General features: G+C 44.0%; 1 protein-coding gene across 2 annotated transcripts; it reads right to left on the bottom strand.

The window, feature by feature from the left end:
• Nucleotides 1–62: 62 nt before the first annotated feature.
• On the bottom strand, nt 63–27,729 carry si:ch211-214c7.4 (flocculation protein FLO11). 2 transcript variants are annotated; one of them, XM_036000368.1, is made up of 6 exons: nt 27,479–27,729; nt 13,468–14,179; nt 13,197–13,290; nt 6,149–6,327; nt 3,318–5,927; nt 63–1,277 (listed from the first exon to the last, which is right to left on the bottom strand). In XM_036000368.1, the coding sequence occupies exons 2-6, from the start codon at nt 14,078–14,080 to the stop codon at nt 190–192; spliced, it is 4,584 nt and encodes a 1,527-aa protein (XP_035856261.1). In that variant the 5' UTR covers nt 14,081–14,179; nt 27,479–27,729; the 3' UTR covers nt 63–189. The 2 variants fall into 2 exon arrangements, with proteins under 2 accessions (XP_035856261.1, XP_031145150.1); XM_031289290.2 differs by having other exon boundaries at nt 13,468–14,186; nt 27,479–27,728.

Here is a 27,729-nt window from a genome sequence, read left to right as displayed (position 1 = left end):
GCTGCTCTGCATACATGTGTATATCACCTTATCTGTTGTGTGCCTCTTCCAGTCTAGAACTCCCATGTGTTTGTGTGCATAAGTAGACAGCACTTGTGTCATCTTCCCTGTACGCGTGTTGTTCATGTTTAACAGTACCGCAGATGTTGTACTTAAGCGTGCGAGTCAAATCACACACACACGCACCCCTCAGTGATGAGTCTCCAGCTCTACCACTGTCCACTCTCCCTGTGGGGAGCTCCCAGTGGCCTCTGGGGAGAAACTGCTAACAGAGGTGACGGTGGCAGACGGAGGCGTGAGTGGAGGCAGCAGGCTGGGCCACAGGCTGCTCTCCAGGGGGCTCAGTGTGCCTCCTGCACCCCCCGGCAGCAGCAGCAGGGACGAGCAGCCGTCTCTGTTCAGCAGCAGGGTCTGATTGATCAGCTGCTGGACTATGTCCACTTTCTTCCCCCAGTCCAGGTCCAGGGGTGGAGGTCGCTCTGGAGACTCAGGAGGGCAAGGGGAGGAGCTATCTCCATCCTGGGAGGGGTTGCTGGATGACAGAGGGGAGTCTGGGAGAAGAGGGGGGCTCTCCGTGGACGGTGAAGAGTCTCGACATTTGTCTTTATCTGACGTCACCCTTTCACAGTCATCCATCTCTTCATTGGGGTTGAGCTCCTTTATTCTCTCTTCTCCACCTTCAGCCTCGTCTTCGTCACTATTCTCCAGGGCTTCATAGATGGTGCAGAGGCCAGAGGAAGGGGACAGCAGCACAGTCTGTCCTTTATTAGACTGTTGCAGCTCTTGTTGCCACTGCATGATCTGCTGTCTCTCCTTCAGTTCCTGTTGTTGCTGCTGTAGCTGAAGTTCAAGCTCTCTCCTCTGCTGGAGCTCCTCTTCCTTCCTCAATTTTTCCTCCTCTTCCTTTCTCGTCACCTCTGCCTGCTCTCGCATTCTCATTTCCAGCTCCTCTTCATTCCTCTTTATTTCTTCTTCAGCTTCCTCTTTCTTCTTCCTCTGCTCCTCTTCCTCCCTCCTCTTCCTCTCCTGCTCCGCCTCCTCCAGTGGCCTGCTCTGTTGCTCCCTGCGTTGCTGCAGCTCCAGCAGCTGTCTCTGGTGTTGCTCCAGCCGGCGGAGCTGGGGGCTCAGCGCCTGCTGGCCGAGGCTCCTGGGTGGGAGGTCCGCACAGGTCAGCCTCGGCGGGGTGACGGCGGCGACGTGAGGTTTGACGAGGTCGCAGTAGGTTCTGGGGTATGCCGAGAGATCGCGGCGGTGAGGATGCGCTAGTGCAGTGAAGCCTGTGTGAGAGGAAGCGGGAAGGAAGATTACAGTAGCGTGATGTTATAAAACAGGTCACAGGCAGCAGGACAGTGACAGCAGTGCAGTGTGAGTACAAGCAGAAGGGTATAGAGGGAAGGGGGTGGCCTTCAGAGGCTCATACTTGCTGAAGGAATAGTGGAAGCATTGTAAAGCCAAGCCCAAAGGTCTGCCAGTAGCCTACAACACCAAACTGGCCCGGCAATTATTTGTGGTTTTGTACTTTGAACAAGTGACAGTGGGACATTGTTTGAAAGCTGTGCAGCAGTGACAGATACAGCCTATTAGGTATTCAGAGGGGTGTAGCCACAGTATTTATGAAAAAAATAAAACTTCAACACACCAGAAAATAGTGACCCAAGGTAAGGTAACTGGGGGTGGTGGCTGGGGCAAGGGTAAAGAAATTTGTGCAGAGAGCAAATGTGCATACCTCTTTTTTTCCCCCCCAAATATGTAATCTTTTAAAAATAAAAGACACCCAGAAAATTAATTTGTGTGCAAAAATAAAAAAAGCAGCCAACTTCCTGTATATGCAATCACTATCAACTATGGTGAGAGAAACAACCACAGAAAAGCTTTTTTGCGAGCTACAACGTTCGTCACGCGTGAATGGAGTTTATAGTTAGTCAACCAGTGATACATGCAAAAGCTCACCATGCATTTATCCAGCATTACAAGAAAAAACAAACACAATAGCTTGGCTTTAGAAGGAATCATAGTACATCAAGTTCTAGAGCCAAGCCATTCATCTGACCCTGAACAAACCAATCCAAAGTAACGTAATGAAAGTCAAGTCATTGTGCAACAGTGACATGCATAAGCACAAGTTAACATTAACACAGTGTTGTAGAACAGTGCAGTAGAAAAGCGCTAACACAGCAACACACCCAGAGTGGACTGGAGGGGAATTAAAGTAGCAGAATGAGGAGGGCTGGGTTCTCGAGGCTGGAAGATAAGATGTCAGACTTCTTTTGCTACTTGAGATGGCAAAGTTGATCCATGGATGAGAAGGTCTGGTGGTGTGGATGATCAACTCATGGCAGATTCATTCCAGTTATGTGGTTTGTGCTAGGGCATGAGTTCCACTGTTCATAGTGTCCAGTTTTCAAAGGAAAGGCCGCAATATATGCATGAGTGTCTGTGTGAGTGTATGGGTAAAGCAGTGATATGCTGAAGTGTCTGCAATATAATGAGATTTATAGAGCTACTGGTAAATGACTGGAAGTTTGCAAGACCTTGAAATGAATCTCAGTGGTGTTTGAGGACTTGTCTCGCACACAGACCATAACCCAGAGCCCATTTCAATAAAACTGTACATTGAGAGTACATCATGGTAAAAATCTAATCTTTATTTAAAGTTGTAAAGGTTCATTACTCCAAAAAATGGATTAACACAAAAAAGCTGGGGTACAATTTAAAGTGCAAGAAGAGATGAGGAGTGATCAGGTGTAAGGAAGATGTCTGTATCTTAAGGTAGGAGAGTGAAATCTAACAGGAATATACAATCAAAATTTATTTGTCAGTTACCAGTTTTGTTCAGTAAAAAGTATTAGGATAAATACACATGAAACACGTTAAACAATTCATTCCACATTTCTTTTGTTATGCTTAATTGTTTGTTTTTTCTCTTGAAGAGCTGTAAACAGACAAGTCAAATCCATGCCAGTTCAGGGCAACCACATCATTATGTGTTAAATAAAACAGAAACCAAAACCCAGGCACGCTCACACATTAGGAGTAAATAGTAGTAGCTATTGCACATACAGGAATTTAAGCCATATACTCATTATTGAAATGTTATATCAGAGGGAAGTGCCACTGCTGTCCTTTTTAATTTCTTCCTCTTTTTGCTCTCTGTTTCTTTTTTTGTTAAACTTTGATTACATCCACCCCCAGAGATTTCAGCACAAACACTGACGACAAGAGCTACAACTGGGATATATTTCGGAGAGGCTGGACTGGGGCTGGAGGGAGTTAAGGACATTACTTGGGCTGTTGGGAGATGATTAATTATACATTACCTGCAAAAGAGTTCTCAGTCTTTTCACAGATAGTAGAATAGTAGGGAGGCTGGATGTCATCTGGGTTTTCTTCTGGTTGCTGCAAAGTGCTCAGAGTTGACGAAGGGTCCAGGGCTTCCTCTGGCCCCGGCACTTCCTCCCCGACATGCTCAGCAGACTCCGCTTCCTGCTTCCCACATTCGATGTACTGCTGCTCTGTGAGGCATGGCTGGGTGTGAGGCTGCGGGATCAGACAGGGCTCCTTGGCCTCCTCAGGCAGCTCCTCCAGGGAGAAGATGCCAGGGCTCTTGATGCAGCTCTCCCCTGTGGACTGGGCGTTGGAGTTTGAAGCTGTGGTCATGGTGTCAAAGCCGTAAGATGCCAACGATGTAGCCGAAGGTGGGGTGGTGTCTTCACCTGCACCGCCCTCCGTGTCTGCCTCCTCTCCCTCTTCCACAGTGGACAGGCAGCGCTGGGCTGGAGGCTGGTTGTCAAAGGTCATGTGGATGACCAATGGACTCTCCAAGGAATCCTCCAGCTGAGCCTCTCCCTCTGTGTCGCTGGCCTCGTCTTCTGTAACAGAGGTTGAGGAGGGGTTGGAAGTGGGGACAGTTGCAGGGCCTCCCAGGACTTCATCGGCAGGCAGGGTCTCAGCCTCAGCTTCCTCATCTCCTTCCCTGTCCAGGTCGGGCTGTGGGGAAAGCACCGGGCCTTGCACATCTTGAGGGTGGAGCTTCCCGTCTCGATTGTAGTCACAGAGTTCCTCGGGTGTGCTGGTCTCACTGCTTAGGGTGCTTGACAGCGACATTGCTGGGGCAGAGACAAGAGCTGGGCCCAGGGTCTGCACTGGGGCTTGGCTGGACTGATCCATGTACATTTTGGCATCTAGATCTTGTGGCTCGTCTATGATAGAGGAATGATGGGGAGGTTTTTGGTTTTCAGGAACAAAAGGTGCAGAGCCAAGTTCTAGCCAAGCTTGGGCTGGGGTCTGAGTCGGGGTCTCAGAGTCTGCATGCCAGGGATCTGCGAAAGGGCTTGCTGCAGCCGCTCCTGCCACCTCTGGGGGCTGGGAGACGTGCTCAAGAACCTGCTGTGGCTGAAGAGGTTCTGACCAGGGATCAGCAAAGGGGTTTGGTTGGTCCCACTGAGCAGCTGGGGCGGAGGGCAGCTGAGGAGGGGGAGGTGGGGGCTCGACCACTCTGTTTAAGTTGTCCAGCCTTTCGTCCTCAGCAAAGTCATCCTCATCTGCATTCCCATAGCTTTCCAGCCCGCTCTCCGTCACCCCCTCACTAGCCATCTCCACATCCTCATCATCCTCCTCCTCCACATCATTGTCATGCCTGGGTCTCTGCGGTTCATCTGCCCGCTCTGAGCCCACATCCATGTCACACACCCGATCATCGTCATCCTCCTCATCTTCGTCCTCATCAAAGTCATTAACTGGTATGTCAGGAACCTTTTCAAAGTCAGGTGAACCTGCTGAGGCTCCTTCCATGTCAATGGCTCCTTTGAGACTGCCATCTCCCAGATCATCCATGCTCTCTGTGCCCTCCAGGACACCAGGGGCACTCAGTTCAGACGCACCCTGCTGGCTGCCGCTTACCTCCTCAGAGTCCAACTCAGAAAGCAAGGCGCCACCAGCCCTCCAAGCAGACCCTCCTACTGGTCCAGCCGACCCGGGACGAGACTCCTCTGTGGGCTGTGTGGTTCCACTCATTTCAGACACAGAAACCAGCTGGCTTCCCTCCCTCTCCTCTTCATCCTCCTCCTCCTCATTCTGATTGGTGGGGGAAACTATCAGAGGGATGTCATTCGTTGCTGCTGGGAGGGCTTTAGATGTGGAGGGGGTTTGGTCGGTTAACAGGTAAATGGGCTCCTCGGATAGATCTGGAGGACAGTCCGCTGGTAGTAATGCAGGCTCAGCAGGGGTAGGGGTCTGCTCCTGCGCTGTTAGTAAGGGGGCACTGCTCTCTAGCTGCTCCTGGGGTGGAGACGTTTGTGGTAAGGCTGTCCTGGCAGGGATTTGTGGAGGAGAGGAAGCAGTTGCATGTTCTTGAGCAGTCTCTTGAGGTACCACCTCTGGTGTGGTATCCTGGGCCAGGACTGGGGGAGGGACCTCCTCTGGTGCAGAGGCAGCAAGGGATGATCCTTGTGGGAAGGACTGTGTAGCCTCCGTTTGTATTTCTGCTAGCACAGTTGCTGCTGCTGCGACAGCTGCTGCACCAGCAGCACTCTTTGGTGTGGTAGTATTTGAAACACCTGTCTTCTTGGCAGAATTGAAAGGTGTGACAGCCTGAGTGGGTTTGGTTCCACGTTTTGCCTGAGGGGTGCTGCTGTCTACAGGTTTGTGGGCTGGAGAGGCAGGTGGGGTTCGACCAAGGGGCTGTTTGTTTTGGGCAAGGGACCGAACAGCAGCTACAGGTTTCTTTGTGGGAGTAGATTTTACAGGTTGTTGAGTTTTGGACTGAGACACCTTGGGGTCGGCTGCCTTGGCTGTTGTGGACCATTTGGAGGCAGAGTTAAGCTTTACGGTGGCTGTTGGTCTAGAGGGTTCAGGTTTTTTGGTAGCTGCAGATGTTGTAGCTGTTGTAGGTTTCTTTGCCACTGCAGCAGAAGGTGGTCGACTGACATCTGGTGCAAACAGAAAAACAACAAATGTCAATTCACCCAATCTAATAAAAAATATTTATTCCTGTGTGGCTAAAGTAAACCACTTCATGCTTCTTTATTGTAGACCTTTTAGCCTGACAATTTCAAACCAAATCCATCAGATGCGTTTATGAAATCCAAATGTAAATGGAACATAGCTTTAGAAGAGGGTCTCCGAGTCAGAACAAGGCACAACTCCTTACCATTCTTAGTAGCAACAGTTTTGGGAGGCTGTGCCGCTGTGGTCCTGCCAGTAGAGGGTGCTGTGGTAACTCTAGATGCAGCAGTTTTGGCAGTTGCAGTGGTGGACGGCTTGACTGAAGCTGTGGTGGGCCTGGATGTGGTGGATGCAGGGCGAGATGTTGAGGGACCTGTGGCAGGCCTGGAGGAAAAGAAACAGACATATTCAGGTGACAAACACTGAAGAAAAAAAAATCCAACAAAAAAAACAAGTTTTAGCAGTTTTATTTTTGTGGTCCATTAACTTTGTTGGCAAAGATCCAAACATCAAATCTGATACTCTGCCTCTACATGCATTAACAAGCATAAATGAGCCGTCCTAATGTAAACCACAAAAGCAATTTCAACAATGGGAACCTATTAACACAGCACCATCCATCTATTGCCACACTGTAATGCCTCCTTCATTCTCCAATCACTTCACAGAAGCGAGGACAGGGTGTAATGAGGAGGATGACAAAAAATAGAAAGATGGAATGGAAAACTTGAATTGGGGAAGAATGACAAAGAAAATGGCTAATGCAGAGGTAGAGGAAAGGAGATGGCCTAACTTAAGAGGAAGGAAATTGAGGACAGAGAAAGAATATGGTTAAAGAGGAGAGGGGGAGATAATAGCTAAGAACACATATGGCAGGTGGGGTAGGAAGGTAGAAAACGGTCATTAAATCAATCCCATTTTAAGCTCCTGGTCTACTACTCAGTTTAAAAGGAGTTCTGACGTGACACACACTAATCCACTCAATCACCACAACTGCAGCGACAACAAGCCAGAACTCCTTTCCCCACTTCCTCTCTTCTTCCATTAGGCTCCTCTCCTAGACAAGCAAAATGGTTCAATTTGTGCTCTGCCCTTACAGACCCACTGGACTACAGCCTTCAACACCCACATTAGAACTTGACATTACATTGGTTCACTTAGCAAATTTGAACCCATCTACATGTTCAACAGTGCTCTAAAATCACCATACTGCTTCTTGGAGACTCAATACATTAGGTTTAAAAAAAAATATATATAAATAAAGCAAATTAGAGTTCCTTAAAACGGCCTAAAACTGAGACCTGAACCCAGCCAATTCCTGCATCTTTAACTCCATCCTTGACTGAATCTGATGCCAAGTCCAAATTTGAGACCCGAACCCATCTCTGTATTTTGCCTTATTTCATAAATGACTGACTGGTCACCATGCCAATGTAAGCATTGGCTATACTCGGTCTCTTTGCCAATTCAAATCTGCTTGTTACATGAGACACACATGGGTTCAGTTGAGATTGGCACAGTCAGAGAGAAAGAAAATCCTTAGAAAACCACATTTGAAAATATCCAAACCCCATCCAAGCACCAAGCATTATGCAACAAAATGGCCTGAACCCGAAACTTGATACTTTTGCCGGGAGCCATCACGTTTGGGTCTAGAACCAGAACTGTAGGTCAAACCACAATCTCATGCCAGCAGTAGTCTTCGAGCAGGTTAGTTTAGCCATTACAATGACATTTCACTTAAAGGTCCCATGACATGGTGCTCTTTGGATGCTTTTATATAGGCCTTAGTGGTCCCCTAATACTGTATCTGAAGTCTCTTTCCCGAAATTCAGCCTTTGTGCAGAATTACAGCCTCTAGAGCCAGTCCCACAATGAGCTTTCCTTAGTATGTGCCATTTCTGTGTCTGTAGCTGTAGCTATTGAGGAGGAGAGAGAGAGAGAGGGGGGGGGGCAAGGTGGAGAATGGGGGTGTGGCCTTGACCAACTGCCACTTTGCTTGTTTGAAAGCCATGATGTCTTTCTCTCATGGGTGGGCCAAATTCTCTGGGCGGGCAAAGCAGAGAAAGGGGAGGTAACCTTGCTCCTTACGACCTCATAAGGAGAAGATTCCAGATCGGCCCATCTGAGCTTTCATTTTATCAAAGGCAGAGCAGGATACCCTGGGCTCGGTTTACACCTATCACCATTTCTAGCCACTGGGGGACCATAGACTGGCTGGGGGAATGCATATTAATGTTAAAAAACCTCAAAGTGAAGTTTTCATGCCATGGGACCTTTAAAATCTATTGCGCCCTGATGGAGTGTGTGGCTGTGTCCACATATTTTCTCTTAACTAAAAGCAAATAAATATATTGTGATTCTTGCAGCAGTCTTTTACTTGCTCCATTATTTGTCCATATGAGGCTCTGAGCAGATCAACTGAAGCAAGCAATTATAACGCATTTCCACGTGTCAACACCCTTTAAGATTTTAAGTTGATCCGTTAAACTGATTTGTCAGTGACATCTGTGCAGTAACCTACATAAAAAAAACCCTGAATGTTGCTTATGCTGTGCTATAGTCTGGGCTCTGTGAAATCTCCACACAATACATTTGTCTTGTTAGGCTCCAAGAATTTGACGTAGTCTGTGCTGCAATGCACTGCTGCATTGGCTAACCTACAAACAAAGTCAGTCAGTTAAATGAGGGAGTCGTCAGCCGCAGGCAATACTAGCAATCATTTCTACACTTGAAACCTGGTGTGCAAAAACAATGCAAAACCTTAAGCACTGTACATAATTCACATGACATCTGTTTCTAATAAAAATGAATAACTTTAACAACCAAGAGCTCCATAATCAAATGTAATTGCCTTAAGGAACTGTGTGACCCCCACCACCAATTACAACAATCTCCATTACATCTTTCTTTTGGACTTGGACTTTGGACATGAACTGACAGAGACCCACCGACTTTGATGGCTTCCAGCAGAGCAGCGTGCCTGCACCCACATTACAATAACCATTACAATGACCACTTGTTTCCCCAAGATCATACGACCATTGCACAGACTGGACTCATGAGATATTGTAATTAGCTGCTATCAGACAGAAGATTTGAGTTGTAATGTGAAGTGCAGCCCAAACACTGGGAAGTGCGTCAGACACAGATAAAAATCTGCCCTGAGTGAATGTTGGGTAATGATGAACGAGCAGAAAAACAAAAAGGTAGGAAAAGGTGCATTAAATGAGGCCGTTTTCATATCTACTCCTGCATGCAAGCAAAATATGAATTGACAGTACCACTCAATTATAGCAGGAATCATGTTGGACACAATTAAGTGAATGACTTCTCCAAAGGAAGAGTGAGTGAGACTGAAGGATGAAATTAGACAGACAGAAATGAAGAGTTAAGGGATGGGAATAAAGGGTAAGGGGAGGTCACAGACACAATATAACCCCAACCCCTCCCTCCATTGTTTTACGATGAGTTATAACTCATAAAAAAAGGTTTGATCCAGAGGGACAGCACAGAGAACAGACAGGCCCACTAAAGCCTGTATTCCACACATTGTGGGTGGTGGCTGGTGGTTCTGTTGTTGGTGTATTAGTATGGATTACATTTCCTGCCAACAGAGGATTGAAATCAATACAAATCACAGTCCAAGGGGAGGATGGGAGGCACTACACAGCCATCTACAGGAGGTTAATGACCAAACACAAGGTCCTTTTAAGGGCAAAGGTCAGCAAAGGGACAAGTCACAGATGCACTTTATGGACTCTGTTTTACAGACAATATTCACAAATGTTTACTACCGATAACGTACTGAGCAGCTGCAACATTTGGCCAAAAATCAAAGTGTAAACATGAGCCAGGGGAGGTTTGTTGAAGTTGACCTACTACATCCATTCACCCATGATTCCCTCTTTCCTCTTGTTCCTTCTAAAAATACAGCTGGGAGGCTAGACTCCCTTGGCATACTCGCTCCTGTAGATTAAATTATTCGGTTTTAATCAAACCAAAGAAAGGAGAGGGCTTGGCCAGGAGATACTCTTTATCCCTGTTGCAGTAAGCTCATCCTACAAATAAAATGCAGTCAAAGTACACATTTTTCTGTCCTTTTCCCCCCCTCACATCAAGGGCCTCCTTCAAGAAAACAAATGGAAATGGAGCACCCTAACAATACCTTGTTTGGCTTGTAGGCTGTCCAAAACCAGCTGCTTTACTCCTTCCTGAGAGGAGCACACATTCCTAGGGTTTGTGTGGGCCTACACTTATCTCCTTGACAATACAGAGTGGAGGCCTGAAATCAGCTCAGTGGAAAGTTGAGATGAAATGTTGCAGCCAAGCAATAGCATGGCAGACAGTGTTGGCACTTATGAGGACCTGGGCACCCGCTGTCACTGTGATAGATGCCATGGGCCTTTTTCTATTAGGACAGTAATCCTGCCCTCTACCAAGTCGGGGAGAAATGGCAGTTTTATCTCCAATAGGACAAGACAGAAGTAATTGGGAGATGTGACAGGGAGACAAACCGATAAAAAGACAGAACAAAAGTAAGAAGAAAGTGTGTTGCATAAAAACAAGCCATTCTTCTAAAGCCAGTGCAATGGTTTTGGTGTAATTTAGATAAATTCTCCATTACAGCCCATTCAGTATTTGAATAATGAGGGAACATTCTGTATCTGAGAGACCAAAAAGTACTATCCAGCATCAATTTTATCCATTCCCATGGGGATCCTTTGAACATAAATCATCTCTTCACCAACATCATCACTGTCCTTCTCATGTTACACAACTACACTAATTTACAGTATCTGTATGCAGCTAAACAATGACCAATATAGTAATGGGGACATTTCGATGGAAGTTAGGCTGTAAGGAGGGCTTGGGGAGATCCTGGCCAAATGCCCAGCACTGTACATGCACAGACGGCAGAAAAAAGGGATGAGGGGGGAAGAGAAGGGAGACTGAAAGAGGGGGTGGGGTGGACAAAGACGGATTGCTCAGTCAGTGCAAGGACACCATAACCCATCGTTGGAGGAAAGAAGAGCAAAGCTGGTGCCAGATTTTACAACATTTAGCTTCTACTTCAGTTATCAAGTGTTCTCATCGGCCACTGAGACAGAGACATCCTCCTGACCCAAGGGTTGTTTGGGTTGGGTGGGAGGTGATGTTGTATATGTGTAAGGGGGAGGTAGGGGAGAAAGAGAGATGGGGATGCTACTGTGAATGTAATTGTATAAAATTAAATAGAATTGTTGGAAAAAAAAAGGACATCCTCCTGTCATTCAGATGGATTGTATGCCGGATCCAGAATTGTACTTCCGTTTGTACCATATCCTTCCATCAAATCTTATTCCCACCATAACTAAGCACAAATCTTATTTCCAGGAGCTCATAGCTGAACACAATGACCAAATCGTATTTGCTATACATGAATGAGGCTCTGGTAAAAGTAAAATCATCTAAAACCCAATACGTTTCCATTCCTCCCTTTGGGCAAATTACTATGAATACTTCATGAGGGAGGCGGGTCTTTACACCGGCCACAGACGGTGTGTGATAATACGCTTTCAGGGGCATGTTGTCCTTACCGTCTACCTCAAAAGATCTACAAGAAAAGAGATTTACCTGCAGATACTTGACTTTAAAAATGTTTGTTCGTTCCTGTGTGACAGCTTGGGCAACAATAACTGCTGTTGTCTCAGCAATATAAGAAACAATATGGCAGGAATGAAATTACGAAGAAGATGCTGCAAAAGTAAAAGGAAGAGACTATGCATCAGCCACTGTGTTGCAGCTAAATAATCTCATTAGGTAGTTTGCCAAATCCTTTAACATCATTCAATTCTGTTGAATGCAGTGCTATGGACTGTTGGTGCTATTGTTCTCAGTGTCATGACTTCTGCAAGTCAACACCCGAGCTGAGAGAAGGTCTGTTGGCATTACTGCCAGAGAGCCAGCACGAACACCAACACTGACTGAAAAGCACACCACTACTACTGTTGCAACACAAAAGGGTTTGACACGACACCAACTTTCACATGCAGGTGGCACAAACTGCAACACGCTTCATCTGTCACAAGGGTGAACACCTGCTGCTGTTCTCCTGTTGTCCTCTGTGTCTCAAGCTGAGAGGCGAGTGCTTGATGTCAACGTCCCAGGGAACAAGCCAGGAAACAGTCACGTAGGGATGACGTGCTACTGTAATCAGACTCCAACACTCGAAATGTCTCAATAATTCAGGGGACACACACACCTCCCCCCACCAAACCACCCCGATTGACAATGATACCATTGTCTTGTGGTGAAACGGTCATTCAATTAAGTAATTTATCAAGCGAAAACTACACCACCATTCTTTGGTTCAAGCTTCTCCAGTATGCAAATTTGCTGATGTTTTCTGTTTTATATAAAAATTGTAAACTGAATTTAAGAACTTGGCATGGGCATTTTAAAGACTAAGCAATCATTGATCACTGATAATTATGTTTGGCAAAATATTATAAAAGCCTGCATTTCACTTGGATATTTTGAGTAAAAAGTCGAATAAAAGCTTTCTAGTCGATAATAGCAGTAAATGACCGGCTCTACTATGAAAACAGCCAAATGATCATTTGAGAGCAGCACTTTGAGCAAGTTTAGTCCAACCAAAGCCTTCTCTATCCAAACCACCAGCTCAGTATGAGAGGGATTATGATCCAAGTCAATAGCCCTTTGCCCTGGAGAGGTGGGGCTGGTTTTATGCCAGGGGGTCTGTTTGGTACAAAGTGGTAGTTCTTCAGTATCACTGCCTCTGTTAAGGCCCTCTGTCTCAGGTTATTTCTGCTAACATGACTCACTCGTGAAGTGAAATCTGACTCAATAACGGCCCAAAGACCACAATGGACGTCATTCTCCACTGCTTGCTTTCAGGGCATAAACAGTCACCCTGTCATCCAGTTTGTAAGGGGGATTAAAAAGTTCAGATCTCAGAGAAGGGGAAGATGTGTGTGAATGACAGACAGAAACACAATGTGGAGCAGGGAGAAAGAAAGCAGAGAAAGAGAGTTCTTGTCAGTAAAATAAAAAGTTTCCCAACCGCATGACTATAAAGTTAACAATTTTTCTCATGTGAAGCACTTTGAGACTTTGTCTGTATACTGCTATATCCAATAAAAAGGTTTTATTTTATTATTCAAATGACCGTTTGAGTGCTCTATGGACACTGCACCATTGGACGTTCATATTACTTTATCACCCCTGCTGTCTGTGATAGACATGCGTACCTGGTGGTCTTTGAAGCGGTGACACCACCAGCTTTAGTTGTGGTGGAAGTGCTGGGTTTTGGGGCAGTGGACGCCGCTGCTCTGCCAGCAGTAGCTACAAAAAAATGGAAGAGCATATAAAATTAGCTTACATAGAAAATAAAATGGAGAAAAAGCAAAAGATGTTTAAGCATAGGTTGTCAAAGACAGAGAAAAGTGTCATGAATATATTCAGAAACAACATGAAATAAGTATTCATTTCAATTCATTTTTACTTATCTCTCAGACTTACCTGCGGTTTTAGGTCTAGCTACATTAACAGTCTCAGCTACTGGTCTCTTCTTAGGAATGCCATTCACTGTTGTTGGTCTGGTACCATTTGTTGCTGTGGCAGCAGCAACTGAGGCAGTCCTGGCCGGTCCAACAGGCTTCTTGTCAGGCACTCTAGATTGGTTCCTGGCCGCGGAGGAAACGGCTGCTACACCCACCAGTCTTTTAGGTACAGCCCCCACTGCTGATGCTGTAGGTGCGGTTTTCTTGACTGTAGCTGCAGAGACATTTTTAGAGGATTTGACGTAATTCGCTGTGCGGTGCGAGGCCGCCCCTGGCCGTGATCCGGAAGCCCCTGCAGATTTGGCTGTGGGCTGGATTTTGGTCGCAACAGCTCCTGCAGATTTGGCTGTGGACTGTATTTTAGTTGCAACAGCATTTGGTTTGACTTTGGGGGCTGCTTCCACTGGCTTGCCATTGGCCATCGGAGCAGCCCCGGGTGCTGCATCATTTGCAGCTTCCTCTGGTTGCGATGGGGCTTGCTCCGTTATGTTGTCCTGCGATGAGGAGGGTTCTGCTACTGCTGCAGAGTCAGTGGGCTCCGTGGTTTCCATGGTATCCCCATCCGGTTTCATTCCCTCCTTCTGAAGGTGTGAAGGACGCCGAAGTTGCTGCTGACTTACAAGGTCCAGGGGCTCACACTCGTCTTGATTGGCCAGTTACTCACACTCACACTTTGTCCTGTAGAAGAACAACAAAACATCATCACAAGGACATCACAGATATATTTTACTGTACACACCATCTGACATGCATAATTGAAACATTGTTGCACTACTTATGAAGTCATATGATAAACATGTCACTGTCAGCCAAAGGAAATGCTGTTTATGGCAAGGGGCCTCCGAGGAATTTGGGGGGAGTCTGAAAAACAGGAAGTGAGCAGTGAGAGATGCCAACAAATCTGTTTTCTAAACCAGTCACTCCGCTCCACCATCTAAAAGAACTACTAATAATGCATCCTAATCCGTGCAGTACCAAAATAAACTTAGGAATGACTATTAAAATACCACAATAAAAGGAACCGTGGATTGTTTTAACTGCACATTTTATGGGGCAGAAATATATCTATAAAAAAAAAAAAAAAAAAAACTGATGACTTGTGACTGTGCTCCAAATGGCTTCCAGCATCTTGAAATTGAAAAAGGGAAAAAGCTGTGGTTTGTGGAGCCGAAAGCCAAGAGAGGCTTTACAATCTCCTGATACGACACAGCCCACAGAGGACGAGGAGAGGGAGGAGGTGGAAAACAAGAACCAAATGGCCCACTTGTCAGCCATTGTCTTCCTCTCTGTTGAGCAGATGCAGATGTTAATTGTCACATCATCCTGTGATCGCTCAGAGATTTGTGTGCTAGGAGAATCCTAATTGACAGCACTCATGGAAATCTTGAAAACGGTTTAAGCAGAGCATGTGAGCAGATGTCTTTTTTCGGTCCCTCACCATTTTCCGCCAAGAATAGTCTTTTTTTTGTTTTTGATTTGAGTGGAGCGGGGAAGAAACGGAGTTGAGCGCAGCGCCCTGGCACGGCTTGAGCAGGGGAGCAGAGGGAACAAACAGCTCAGCGAGGGAGGAGCAGAAATGATCACCGCTCTACTCTGCTCACATGCTCTGATGTAGACTAGAAGAAGCTGTGGTGAGGTGGGAGAAGAGGAAGGAGCGAGATGTTAATGAGTGCAAGGCCTATATACGACTACTCACATACATCCTCCACATTAGTCAAGTTCTCTCTTTCCCTCTCTGGCTGGACCGAGCCATTTCCAGATCTGTTATGGGTTTACTTCCCCCCCCCTCAATCAACCCCTCCACCCCCACTCCTTTGCCCCACGAACCACAGTAGCTTCTCCCCACCCCCTCCCCATTACTCCTCTCTTTTTTCCTATAGCCACTTGTTCCTACCCTCCTCCCACTGCTAATGGATCTGCTTCCAGTAAATTGCTACACATATGGTCTAGCCAGTAGAAGCTCTGTATGGCCCAGGAAACAAGTTGTCTAAGATTGATTGAAGAGGAAACAAAAACAGATTGAGAGGGATAGAAAAAAAGCAAAGACATACTATAATATGACAAAGTAATGAAACAAAACAAAAGCCTTAGAAAAAGGGAGCGTAAAAGAGAATAGGTTCTTTCTAGTAGGCAAGAAAGGCAGAAGTAGTAATAAGAATGAACAAACCATGACAGCAATTCAGAAAGAGACCAGACTCGGCCCTTCCATTGCAAACTAATAAGGTCATGGCCGTAGACGATTTATGATATGCAAAGCCATTAAGCCAGATAACTAAAAACATCTTGGAAAGATGACAAGTTCCAATCAGCAAACTTTTCCACCGACATGAGATACGTAGTGCTTTTATACAGCCTCAGAGTAGAATAATAACCAAATCTACAAACATTTGCCTTTAGGATGGAGAAAGCATCTGTATCACAAATTTAACAGAACTTTTAGAATTAAGTCTTCTGAAGAATCAGCACTTATTGTTGTCCAAAAGTTAGAAAACATACGTTTCCTCGCCAGTTACACATCAACATCTGAGTTAACACAATACTGTGGCCCCATTCTCCCAGATCCAAAAATGTTTCTTTGATTGCACCGTTTACGAGGGAAAAAACTTCTCTGTAAGTCTTAACTCTTTTGTATCAATGTACTCGGGGTAAGCTGAGTAACAACAATGTTTCACAATCAAAAGACGAATGCCTAAATGGACCATTTGTATCCAATTTTTGAATAACTTGTTTGGCCAGTTTAGAGCTTATAACCACTGAATACACCTCTACCCACCTGTACATACAGTCACTGAAACCCCCTAATGTCTTCTTTAAAATAATGAAGTCCTACCCTTTGGTTCAGCCATGGAAAAGTTACAACCTGGGCTCAGTGCTCGCCTTGAAAGTTTTCCTCCTGCTGCCTTCTTCTGTCTCTCGTTTTATTCTGGTCTCTATGGTTACAAATCTCAACACAGAAAGGAAGTGGTGGACAGTATCCTCTCTACCAACACAAAGTCTGGATTGTCCGTTCTTTTGTAAAATATAAAGCGTTAAAAGATAATCAATTAGCTAATGTGCAGAGCCTTTGGGTCAGTGTTGCGTAAATCATATCCATTGTCATTACTAAATTTATATGAATAGGAAGCCATTAGCAAATTAGGAACCTAGAGAATGGCAGGTGCGTTGCGAAGTGAAGTCAGTGTGTGAGTGGTGAAGCAAGCGAGGAGAGCGACCAGTGAGTGGTGTCGGACTTAGCGTAGCGGCTGTGTGAGGGAAAAGCAAGATGAAAAAGAGATAGCAAAGACGATGTAAAGGGAGTTAACAGTAAACAATAAAAACACCAAGCTTCTTAAGACAGGGTGGCTTCATCTTGTTAATACTGTTGGTAAAGTAAAAGGGAGACTGCAGTGCACACAGAGACTAGAGTGTCACGAATACACCGTTTTTACGGTTATGTAATTGCACATCGCAATTGCGATTACTTGATTAATCTTGCAGCTCTAGTGGGTTGGCATGTTTGTGTAAAAAAGTATTTACATCAGGTCAAACTTGAGGTGGTGGCTTTACTTGTCAATAAGCCACCCAGTTTATTCAGACAGGAAGGAGCTGCTCCAAACGCAAAGAGCAGTGAGTAGGGTTTGGTACCGACATCCGGTGCTAATACGGCACCGGTGCCTTAACAACCGGTATCTACCGGACCGAATAGTAACAGGATTTCGGTGCCACTGAAATGCCAGCGCTGCCCTCTGATGCTCCGAAAAGGACGTTGGAGGTAACCTAAAAATCGCTGCATATGACGCTAGTTAGCGTAATACACTTGGCAGCAGGTAATGTTAGCCTACCTTTAGCTAGCAGCTGGATTAAACCATGGATGTATTAAGAGAACGGTTAAAATGCTGCCTCGTGGTGCATTCAAAAAGTTATTGTAAAATACCCTTTTTTCATCTAGTGGTTGTTTTTGTTGTTTACCATAATTTAGACCATATGGCCTTAGCAATAAACAAGCCGTTCTTAAATGTCGCCGACTGTCGTTTTGTGCTCCTTTTTTAAATATATACATATATTTTTTTTTTTAAATCTTTTCAAAAGTATCGGTTCAGGCACCGTTTTAAAAAGATTGTTTTAGCACCGGTATTGGAAAAAACCCAAACGATACCCAACCCTAGCAGTGAGACAGGGAATTTGACTTGCATTGGGATGTGCATGACATAGTTTTGCCAGTTCAGCTACTAATGCCAGGGGCTTAGCAGAATGAATCACATTCCTCATGCGATGACCCCCTTCTGGGCAAGTAAAAGCATCATCTCTAACCAGCTGACACTGACGCAGCGCAGCAAGGAAGTGAATGGATCATTAAAATCCCATGCACACACACACGCACAGATAAGGGACGTTTTACTAAATTACACTAGACTGCTCTGCAGATCTGCCCGTTACTCGTTTTTATATCCATCAGAACACACGCTTGACATCAATACTACACCATTTGGGATTACTCAAGCGGTTGACACCTAGCTGAGAACATGTTCAGGGCTCCTAATTATATGTTCAGAAAAATGGCTGCACAACAGTCTGCCTGGTCAATATGAACAGCCTCATGCATTTTGATTGAAATACAAGAAGACCTATATTGTCTGCCATTCTCTTGGTCTACATTTGCATAACAAATCCAAGGTCATTGAAGATTTAAAACCATATTCAGGATGCAGCATGCCTTCTTGCTAGCCTGCTCCACATGGCTAATATCACAATTAGCTCAATACCCCTGGTGACAATTACAATGTGTTACAAGTATTGCGATGAAGACAAAGGCCCAAAGGCTGAAAAAAAACTGCAGCAGTATGCGTTTAGTTCAAGCAGCCATCACTAAGCAAGATTGTTAGAGGGAGTCTGTCTAGACAGAGAAGGGGCCTTTAGTGGCATTTACATTCCACTTCTTCCAATAAAGAAATATGGCCTTGTGTGTCATTAAATCTTACTCCTGACCTCTGTCTTGAGGCAGTTTAATTACATCTGTTGTACCCATCTCTCAAGTCTCTCGCTCTACTCGTCCAGACATTAGAAGTGGTGCCTGACAAAATGGGTCATTTTTAATACTGTGTCTAATACAAGCAGAGGGGGATTAAGCGGTGTTGAGAGCATGGCAGGGGTTTGGAATGCATTGTGCAGACTGCTGGAGGTGGTGATGGATGAAGGGGATGTTGATACTGATGCTGGGGCTTAATGTCATCTGTAGATTTACCCCAGACTGCTGTCACGATGCTGTAAACATTACACATTAGGAGTGTAACAGATCGATTTTGAGTATAAACACAAGCCGGTGAAGGAAAGTTAGGAAAATATTTTAGCAATTTCAAGGTCTACTTCTTAGGTGCCTTTTTGTATTAGAGCTGAATCAACAGATAAATCTCCAACTATTTCGATACATCCTTTAAGTCATAATTAAAAGCAAAAATAAATATTCTATCTTCCATCTCAAATGTAATAGTTTGTAGGGGTGGGAAAAATAATCGATTCTTAGATGCATCGTGATTCTCTCTAGAACAATTCGATTATCGATTCTGATAAGTTAATAAATCTTTTTTTTTTTTTTTTTTTTTTTAAATGTGTTGATTTTTATTTAAAAGTCTCCAGACAAGTACAAATCAGAAAACAGAGTGGCTGAAAGATGACGGGATAATGGACAACAACTTAAGAGTTTAGGCAAGAGTGCAGAAAAAAAAAAAATGGCCAAAAGGAAAGAAATGATCTAATAAGACATACATAAAATAATTAGGCAAAACGCATAGGCTGTTCATCTACTTTATCACATTACATCTGACCACCTCATGTTTCATGTTCTAAGAAGCCAATTATCCACCTTTAAACATGACTGACATGGAAGATTACTGGGAGAGAAGGTGACTTTCACGAGCATGTTTAAGGCTTAAGCATGGAACGACTACAACACAAAAACCTCAGTAGACAAAACATTTCATTAAAACTTGTGTGACAAATACTGTATATGTCAAAATCTAAGCTTTGTCTAGCTGCTTTGTCTAGGAAGTGATTAGCAAACTGATTTCTATGTATATTTTTAAAAATCACGCATGGAAATGTACATTAAAAAAAATTGTTGCATCGAGATGCATCGATAATCGGTATAGAATCAAATCATTGGCCTCTGAATCTGATCGTTTGCATCATTTATTTGTCTTAAGTACATAGTAAACTGAATATCTGAGGTTTTAAAAAAAAAAAAAAAAAGATATTTGAAGATATCACTTTAGGCTCTGAGAAATTGTGACAGTGACTTTTCTGATCTGTTCATCCAAATGATTAATAGGTTTATCCAGAAAATATTGTCAGATGAATTAATGAAAATAATCTTTAGTTGCAGCCCTATTTTGGATATTAAACTAGCCACTGTAGTTGCTTGCTGTTAAGTTTCTACTTTAAGATCCATGTCAATGCTGCATCTGCTCCAAGATGATTAATGGTAAGAGTGAAGGCCTAAAGCAGGAGTGGTATCAAGAGCACATCTGACCCATCCCCATTCCAACTCTGCTGACTTCCTCAAGACTCCTCAGGGCTACACAGCGACAGCTGGCCGTGTGCGTTTGTATAGCAGTGTAGGAGTGAAAGGTCATAGGGAGTCCAATGAATGTGTGTGCACGGTGTGTACATCAGATGGGGCAGTGTGTGTGAGGAGAGTGTGAGTGAGAAAATAGTGTAGAATGAAAGTGTGCATGATGTGAAAATGTGTTTTGCACAAATTTACATGCATGCAGAAAAAAAAAAAAAAAAGCTGGAATTTAGTGGCCCGCCACTTCCTGCATTCTTTCAATTCTACAGGCACACTTGATTCATCTCTACGCTCCTACTAGAACCGCACCTCTAGACATTTAAAAACAAACAAAAGCTGGCCTGGTCATGACCATGGTTACAGGTCTGGGAGTGCAGTATGACAGCGTTTACAAATGAGATATGAATCAGTTTTGCTAACTAACTTTCCTTTGGTGTGAGTTTGAGGCATTTACACAGGAAGAAACAGAGTGTAGACACAATGGTATGTGAATGAGTAGGCTAAGAGGAAGAAGATGGTCAGTTTATGCGGTGGAATGAAGAGTAAAACAAGAGGTTTAAAATCGTGTTTGGGAAAGGAAGGGGTTTTCCTCTTCTGGGCTCAAGCTTCAGTTCAGAGCAACAGATCAGATGCAGGGAAAACTGCTCACTTTCACTCCAATCCCTGTCTAGGCTGCTACTACTACCATTTCAACAACCGATTAAGAATCTAAAAAACTATTTTAATTCATTATTTTTTTTTTATTTTAAAAGTGGGACGGTAAACTCTGAGCAGCAGGCCTTTACACACAGCCTCCTAATTCTCTGTCTGACCATACAAGGCAGTAGTGTCGCTTCTTCTGTTTCACCAAGTGAGTATTTAGTTCACACGCATACAGAGTGATGGGAGAGGGAGAGAAAGAAAAGAACTCAAACTGCTGTTGGAACAGGCACACATACGTCTCAAAGCATGCTGACAGGAAAGGCAGAGTGCATACGAGCCAAGCATTTGTGAAATACAGCCCTACAAAGCACACTGCTGAATAGTTGCCTCCATCTCTGCATACCACAAGCTCTCTCTCGCTCCGACACACACACAAATATAGGACATCATGAGTCCTTGGAGGATATTTCACAAATGAAAAAAAATATATATTTTTTTTATTTCAACGTTTCTACCTTATACCTCTCTTGACAAATCTCTTATACTGGAAGACATCGAACTAAAGACTTCCATTGGTGCAACATTATATGGTTACGGCATTGACAAAAAAGCCAATGCCCAAGACACTTTCATCAAGGGGGAGGTTGGGTTCGACGTTAAGCACACAGCTTATTCTAATCAATTCCATACGGGACACTAACATGTGCTAAGTGACTGTACACTACTCAATAAGGCCATTAAGAGCAGGTGGTTAAGTGTGGCTACAAGTTAAATGGACTAAGCCAGTTAGCCTGAGACATGTGTTGCAAACTGGAGTGGGAGTGGCAGTCAAAAACGGGATGGACTAGAGGCTACTGGCAGCAGAGTGGCCTGAAAGGCTGCAAGGAAATGGGTTACAATCTGTTGCAAACCTGGCAGGGTTTTCAAAAAGCACCGGGCCAGGCCCTGCTGCCACCAGGACAAGTTGACAGTGGGGCGAGTAAAGTGGACAAAAAACAACAACAACTTCCAATCATGATCATCTCAAGTGTTTGTGTGCATAACTGGGTATTACATTAGGGTACTATGGAGGGGGATGGTGGGCAGACAAGCCCTATTGTCTTCACTGTGCACCATGTAACCCCCTCATGCATGGTGCAGAGGGGAGTGGGGGTAGCTTTTGAGTGGATTAACTAGTGCAACGGGACGGGGGGGGGGGGGGGGCAGCTGGTGCAGGTACCGTCATCCAAAAGAACTTGGGGATATCGAATAGGCTGCAGGGTGAAAGAGGGAAGGATGGTGGACACCTCTTTCATACAGTAGAGGTGTATATCACATGGATGAACTGAATGTAACTTCAAGCTAAATTAAACTGTTCATTAGGGACTGCTAGTCTGTCACAGGTTAATTTATACTTTCCATTCAGAGACCTACATCTGCAGCTGCAGTCCCATGCACGTCACTGCTAAATTATGGCATTACAGAGTTACACATTTCATGCTGTAAATACCAACAGGAGCTGAAGTTTCAGGTCGGGCTTGCTTTTGCTCATTTGCTATCAGATCAGTGAAGTCTGTTAAATGACCAACAACAATTTATCATCCCTAATAGACACACCTGTTCACAAAAGTCAAGTTTAAAAAAAGTAATACTAAAAAAAAAAAAAAAAAAATAGTTGAAAGGCTGCAGAAGGATTGCTAAAAATGGTTGGAAATTAAGAGGTAGGGAGGGAGTTATAGAATGAAGCCATGGCTATAAAATGGCATACTGCACTATCAAACTCATACTGGCTTCCCGCCAAGGACCTTTGTCCCATGTTATCGCCTTCTCTATTTCCATTTCCTCTTGCTTTCCAATGTCAACCAACTAATAAAAGTAGGAGGGGGCTGGAAAAGAAAAGCTGAAACACTACTCCTTTTCACATCATTTCATTATTTGTTTGATATTTTCAGTAACTTGAATTCAGCATAAAAATAAAAGAACCAAATGAAGAGATTCTGTCAAGCGTGGTTGGCTGTAAAGATGCCAGAGCTGACATCAGTTATACCGTATAAAAGCCAGCCAGCGGATACTCACTGTGGACCAGCCAACTGGCTATAGACACAGGCAGGAAAATAGTCAATATAATGCTGGAGAGCCTGAGGGCCAGATCAGTTACCATGCCTCTGACTGAGCAGGGTGAGTTGAGGCCAGATGGACAGTGATCCCACACCTTGCCTGCCTGCCTCTCTGACAGCCACTCACAGACAAATCCCTGTGCTGTGCAAACCACACACATTCATTACTGAATCCACAGGATTGCTTCTCTTGCCTATCAAGAGGCAGAGCAAAGGATGATAACAGGATATGGTGAGCCTGCTCAACACAAAAACATCCTTATAGCTGCTGTGCACTGATTCACCTCAGACAGACTTGGATAAGTAACTAAATACATAAAAATATACAGCTTAAGTAGAGACAGCTGCCACATGTGGCAAAAGGGGCTAGTCTGCGTTCACATCACCAGCACCACATGGAGATCCAGCAATTTTCCGCAGGGTGGTGCGGCAGTGTCACTAAAATGGCCCATTTGTGCGACGTACTGTTGCGTTATTAAACCCCCCCAACGTAGCACAATAGACTTTATTTCACAATTATTGTTTTCGTCAGATTGTTTATAGATCCAACGTTTACGACCACACTTGAAGGCAGATTTTTTCCCACGGAGAAAAAAAAGAGACGGAGCGAATGAGAAGACAGTCTGCATTTACACAAACTTTTCCGCCCCCCCCCCCTCCAATCCACAGCCTAAAAGCAGTACCCCTATTCAAAATGAATAGGCAGACCTGCATTTTTGCCGCACCAACTGATGGCCGACGCAGGTATTGTGAATGCAGCAACAGCATCTTTGTACAATATACTTATGCCCCCTCTCCTTTTATACAGTTACCACAGACGTTTTCCCATTATCTCACTTATTGGCTGCAACAGAGCTATACATGCTACAATATGTAGCAGTACAATTACTAATGCTAATGCACCCTTTAAGTCATTTAGTTATTTAAAAAAAGCACTATATTGACAGCAGAATGTATTTGGGAAGGCATTCAAGGCTACCAAAGTAAGCTAACAAGCAGACTACGAAAGTGCTGAATTACTCTTTCAATAATTACAGTGCACTGAGCCCAGCTTCACAGTCCCAGACAGACTGAGTGCCTAAAAATGCAGTGCCAGCGTCCACCACTTTATCCTAATGGGCAGGAGAGTAACAGCCTCCAAACCACAGTGACGAGAGTTACAGCACCACACCGTCTCTCCATCCCACTGCTGAACAGCCAAATGCAACACAGGAGATGCACAACAAACCTTAAGGTTGATGAAATATAGTTTATCCTCAGATGTCATCCTAAACAGATGTAGTGGTGTGGGCCTGAGACTGACACTGGTTGCAGGCTGTAAAGCAGCTGACTTTTAAGCAGATGCAAATGCTCTGGCTTGTATGAGAGTTGTGCTTTCCATTCAGCTGCCCTGATTTTTCAACTGAGTTCTCCGACGAGGTACGGGCTAAAAAGTGCCAATGTCCCTGTGGTACAAATGATAGCTTTGAGAAATTCACTACACCATCAATTGAAAACAATTTTGATAATTGATGAAGTTTTTTTTTTTAAGTACCAACATTTACTGGTTCTAGCTTTTCACATGTGAATATTCGTAACATTTTTCTTAGTCCTGTGATAGTAAACTGAGTATATTTGGGTTTTGGGATGGTTGGCCAAACACAAGACATTTAAAAAGGTGTCAACTTGAGCTCTTCGAAATTGTAGAGCAAACTATTAATTTATTGATTTTATTGATTCACTCATTCGTGATGGGCATTTTATGAAACTAACGATTATTCAATAAAAATTTAAAATTCGTAGAATAAATGATAGTGAAAATAATCGTCAGATCCAGCCCTTAGTACATTTCAGGCAATGGCATGCTTGAATGTAGTAATTGTTTGCTTTTCTCAGCATGGTCTAGAGAAAGATCAGTTCACATAATGCTGAACTGCCCTCGCTTTCCCCCTTTAAATCTTTAAAGAAAGTAGTTTTTATTACCTCTTTTTAGCTTTAAAAATCTTCTCACACTGACGGATCACGATGGAGAATAGATTTGAACCGCTGACCCCAACATCCATAAACGAATCATAACCTCTCACAGCTGTAATAAGAAGCCCAAATCAGCCCTTAGATCAAAGTTTCTGCAGATTTCACAAAGACAAATTGAAGACGTTCTAAGACCTTTTTAAGACCAGCATGAACGAAATTTAAGACCTTTATTACAACATCAACTAAGTCATAAATTCTGTTTTTTCAAGCCAAGTATCGCTACTTGTACTTCCCCATAGCTGAAGAATAAAAGCCATATTATGTCTGTGGTACAATCTGAAAGAGACTCGCCAATAACACAAAAGCTGATTGGCTGCAATATTAATTGCATGTTGGTCTCATTTGTAGTCGTAATACAGCGAAATTATACAGTATTTGGAATAGCGAAAGAAAGAACTACAACACCACAAAAATAAAAAGAGAATTAGAGGTAGCGTTGCATGCACATAAGAAAATTAAGACCGGTTTAAAAATGATTTAAGACCTAGAACACAAGCTTGAGAACAGCTCTCAAGTAGTTGAGCAGAAACCATTCGGGGTGTGGAAGGTATTTCACTGAAGACACAAAACAAGTATTTCACTTACTCAGTCACAGAAACTCAGCCTTGATTTGATACCCAATGTGTGGCATTTTAAACAGTCACACTGCCACAAATGTTGCAATGTCAACCACCTGCATTTCTCTCATGCCTGAAATATAAACAACTGCAGCGACCCTTATTAGGCACCACCGACCTGCTTCTCAGTCATAAAAGAAGGCAATTTTTAAACCACCGTATCCAATCCCTTGATATTTATCTCAAGGTTAAAGGATGCAGTGATACGAGAACTATTTTGAGCTCTTCTGGTTTGCTCTGGCCTTTGGGAAGAAAAAAGGGAAACAGGTGGTGACAGCGGAAGTGGCATGTCCCAATGGAAATAACAGTCTAGCCTCAAAGAGACACCAAAACTAACAGTTAATTTGGATGGACTAAGATGCTTCCCTAAACCTTAATGTTCTGTTTAGGGTCCTGGAGACACTGAGCCCCTGTTTAAAAGCTCCAAAAGCATACTTTACATTGTTTCATCACCATGATACTTTTTAATCACTTTGGTTACTTTCCCTAATTTTATGAGAATTGCTAATAAACATGATTTTGAGGGGCGCCTGGTTAGCTCACCTTATAGAGCGTGCGCCCCATGTACAGAGGATCAGTCGCTGCGGCCACAAGTTCAGTTCTGACCTGTGGCCCTTTGCTGCATGTCATTCCCCCTCTCTCTCCCACTTTCCTGTCTTATAAATTATTTGGCCAGAAAGTCAGAAAAGGTGTGTGCGAGTGTGTGTCACACTTGGTTTCACACCCAGGTGGCATAAACTCCTTAGCAACAACACACACAGGCAGCAGTAGCACTAAGGTTTTCAGGAGGCTACACCCTCCCCAGTGAGTGAGTGTCTGCATGTCAAATATCTTTTTGAAGCCAAGGAGAGTCACTGCTCCCACAGCCAAACCCTGCCCTACACACCCAGACAGCCCAAAACACACTGATTATGTAATGTAGACTCTGAGCCAAACACTGGATGATGAACAGCATCCCTCTATCACTGAGATCTGCAGACGATGCCATCTGCTTGTTTGTCTCTCTGTATTCCTCCCTTTTGTCATGTCACTCTGCCAAATCAAGAATGAGATCACTCCATGTGCAGGTAGACAAATATGAAAACAGATGATGGTTATCGTGTCAAGAAACAAATGAGAAGGAACTTAAGGACTTGTGTGTGCATGCAAGAAATCTAGGGTGCAAGCTACTTCAAAATAAATGTTTCATATCTATCAATACGCCAGTGATGTACCATGCGACTGACGCATACATTTCCATATAAGCAAAGATTTCAACTAATCTCATACAAAAAACATACCCTCAGACTTCAGGATCCCAAATAAACTGAAAGCCTAGACTAGCTATTCTGCATCAATACATTAACAAGAGTTCCTACAACATTTCAAACAGATGTAATACTTTTTGTAGTTTGTATCCCTTCTCACCACCAATATTTCCAAAATTATCAAACTGTTTCTCGTGTTGTTTGGGTCCCTGTCAAGTAGGCTACCCCTAAGTGGTCCCAGGACCCCACTTTTAGAACCATTGTTTTCATAGTTTCTAGGTGTTTTAAGCCGCAAGTGGAGCTTTAATAATACCATTAGTCTCTAAGAACAAACATGCTGAATTTCCCCAGGTTTAGCAAAAGGCCCTGTTTAGCCTCACAGAACAATAGCGGTGTACCGTGCAGCAGCTTGCTGAGAGAAACACATGAAGCCAGTCAATAAATTGAACCCTCTACAACTAACTAAGACCGTGCCAGCTGAGTGTTGTACCACTGTACACCCAAATAAATTGAGTTTTAAGAGTAAAACACACGTTAAAAACCACCGCCCAAACCACGCGTGCCATGCTAACGTTACACATATATCATCACATCCAGACACATACTGGCCACTCCACATTGCAAAAGAGGGCTTCTGGCTTCAAAACAAATAATGACTGGCTCGTTTAAAATTCTCACAAAAAGGGTGGGCTTCCCTAAGCACAGCGGTCATTTTCGAGGCAACGTTACTTTACGGTTAAAATAGCACAAAGAAATGAAAAGGTGATGCACCGTAACTGAAATAATTTCGTACGTTATACATTCTCTTTACCTTCCAAACCACCGACTCTGCTTTTGAAGTCTCCCGGAGAAACAAACAGTGCCTCCCTTTCGGTCCGGCACTGAGGTAAAATGCACTAAATATGTCGGAAGAGCACTAAATTTCACCGGACTAACAATAACCCCGCGCAGTCAGCGGCGAGCGTCCCACTTCGTGTCCTTCCCTCCACGTTTGAGCAGCGGCAGGCGGCGGCAGACTTCATGAAGGATGGACTCGGGCGGGCGGGGGTGGGGGGTGGGGGG

Source organism: Sander lucioperca, chromosome 4, assembly GCF_008315115.2.
Source record: "Sander lucioperca isolate FBNREF2018 chromosome 4, SLUC_FBN_1.2, whole genome shotgun sequence".
Classification (NCBI taxonomy): domain Eukaryota; kingdom Metazoa; phylum Chordata; class Actinopteri; order Perciformes; family Percidae; genus Sander; species Sander lucioperca.
This window is presented reverse-complemented; position numbering and strand designations above follow the sequence as displayed.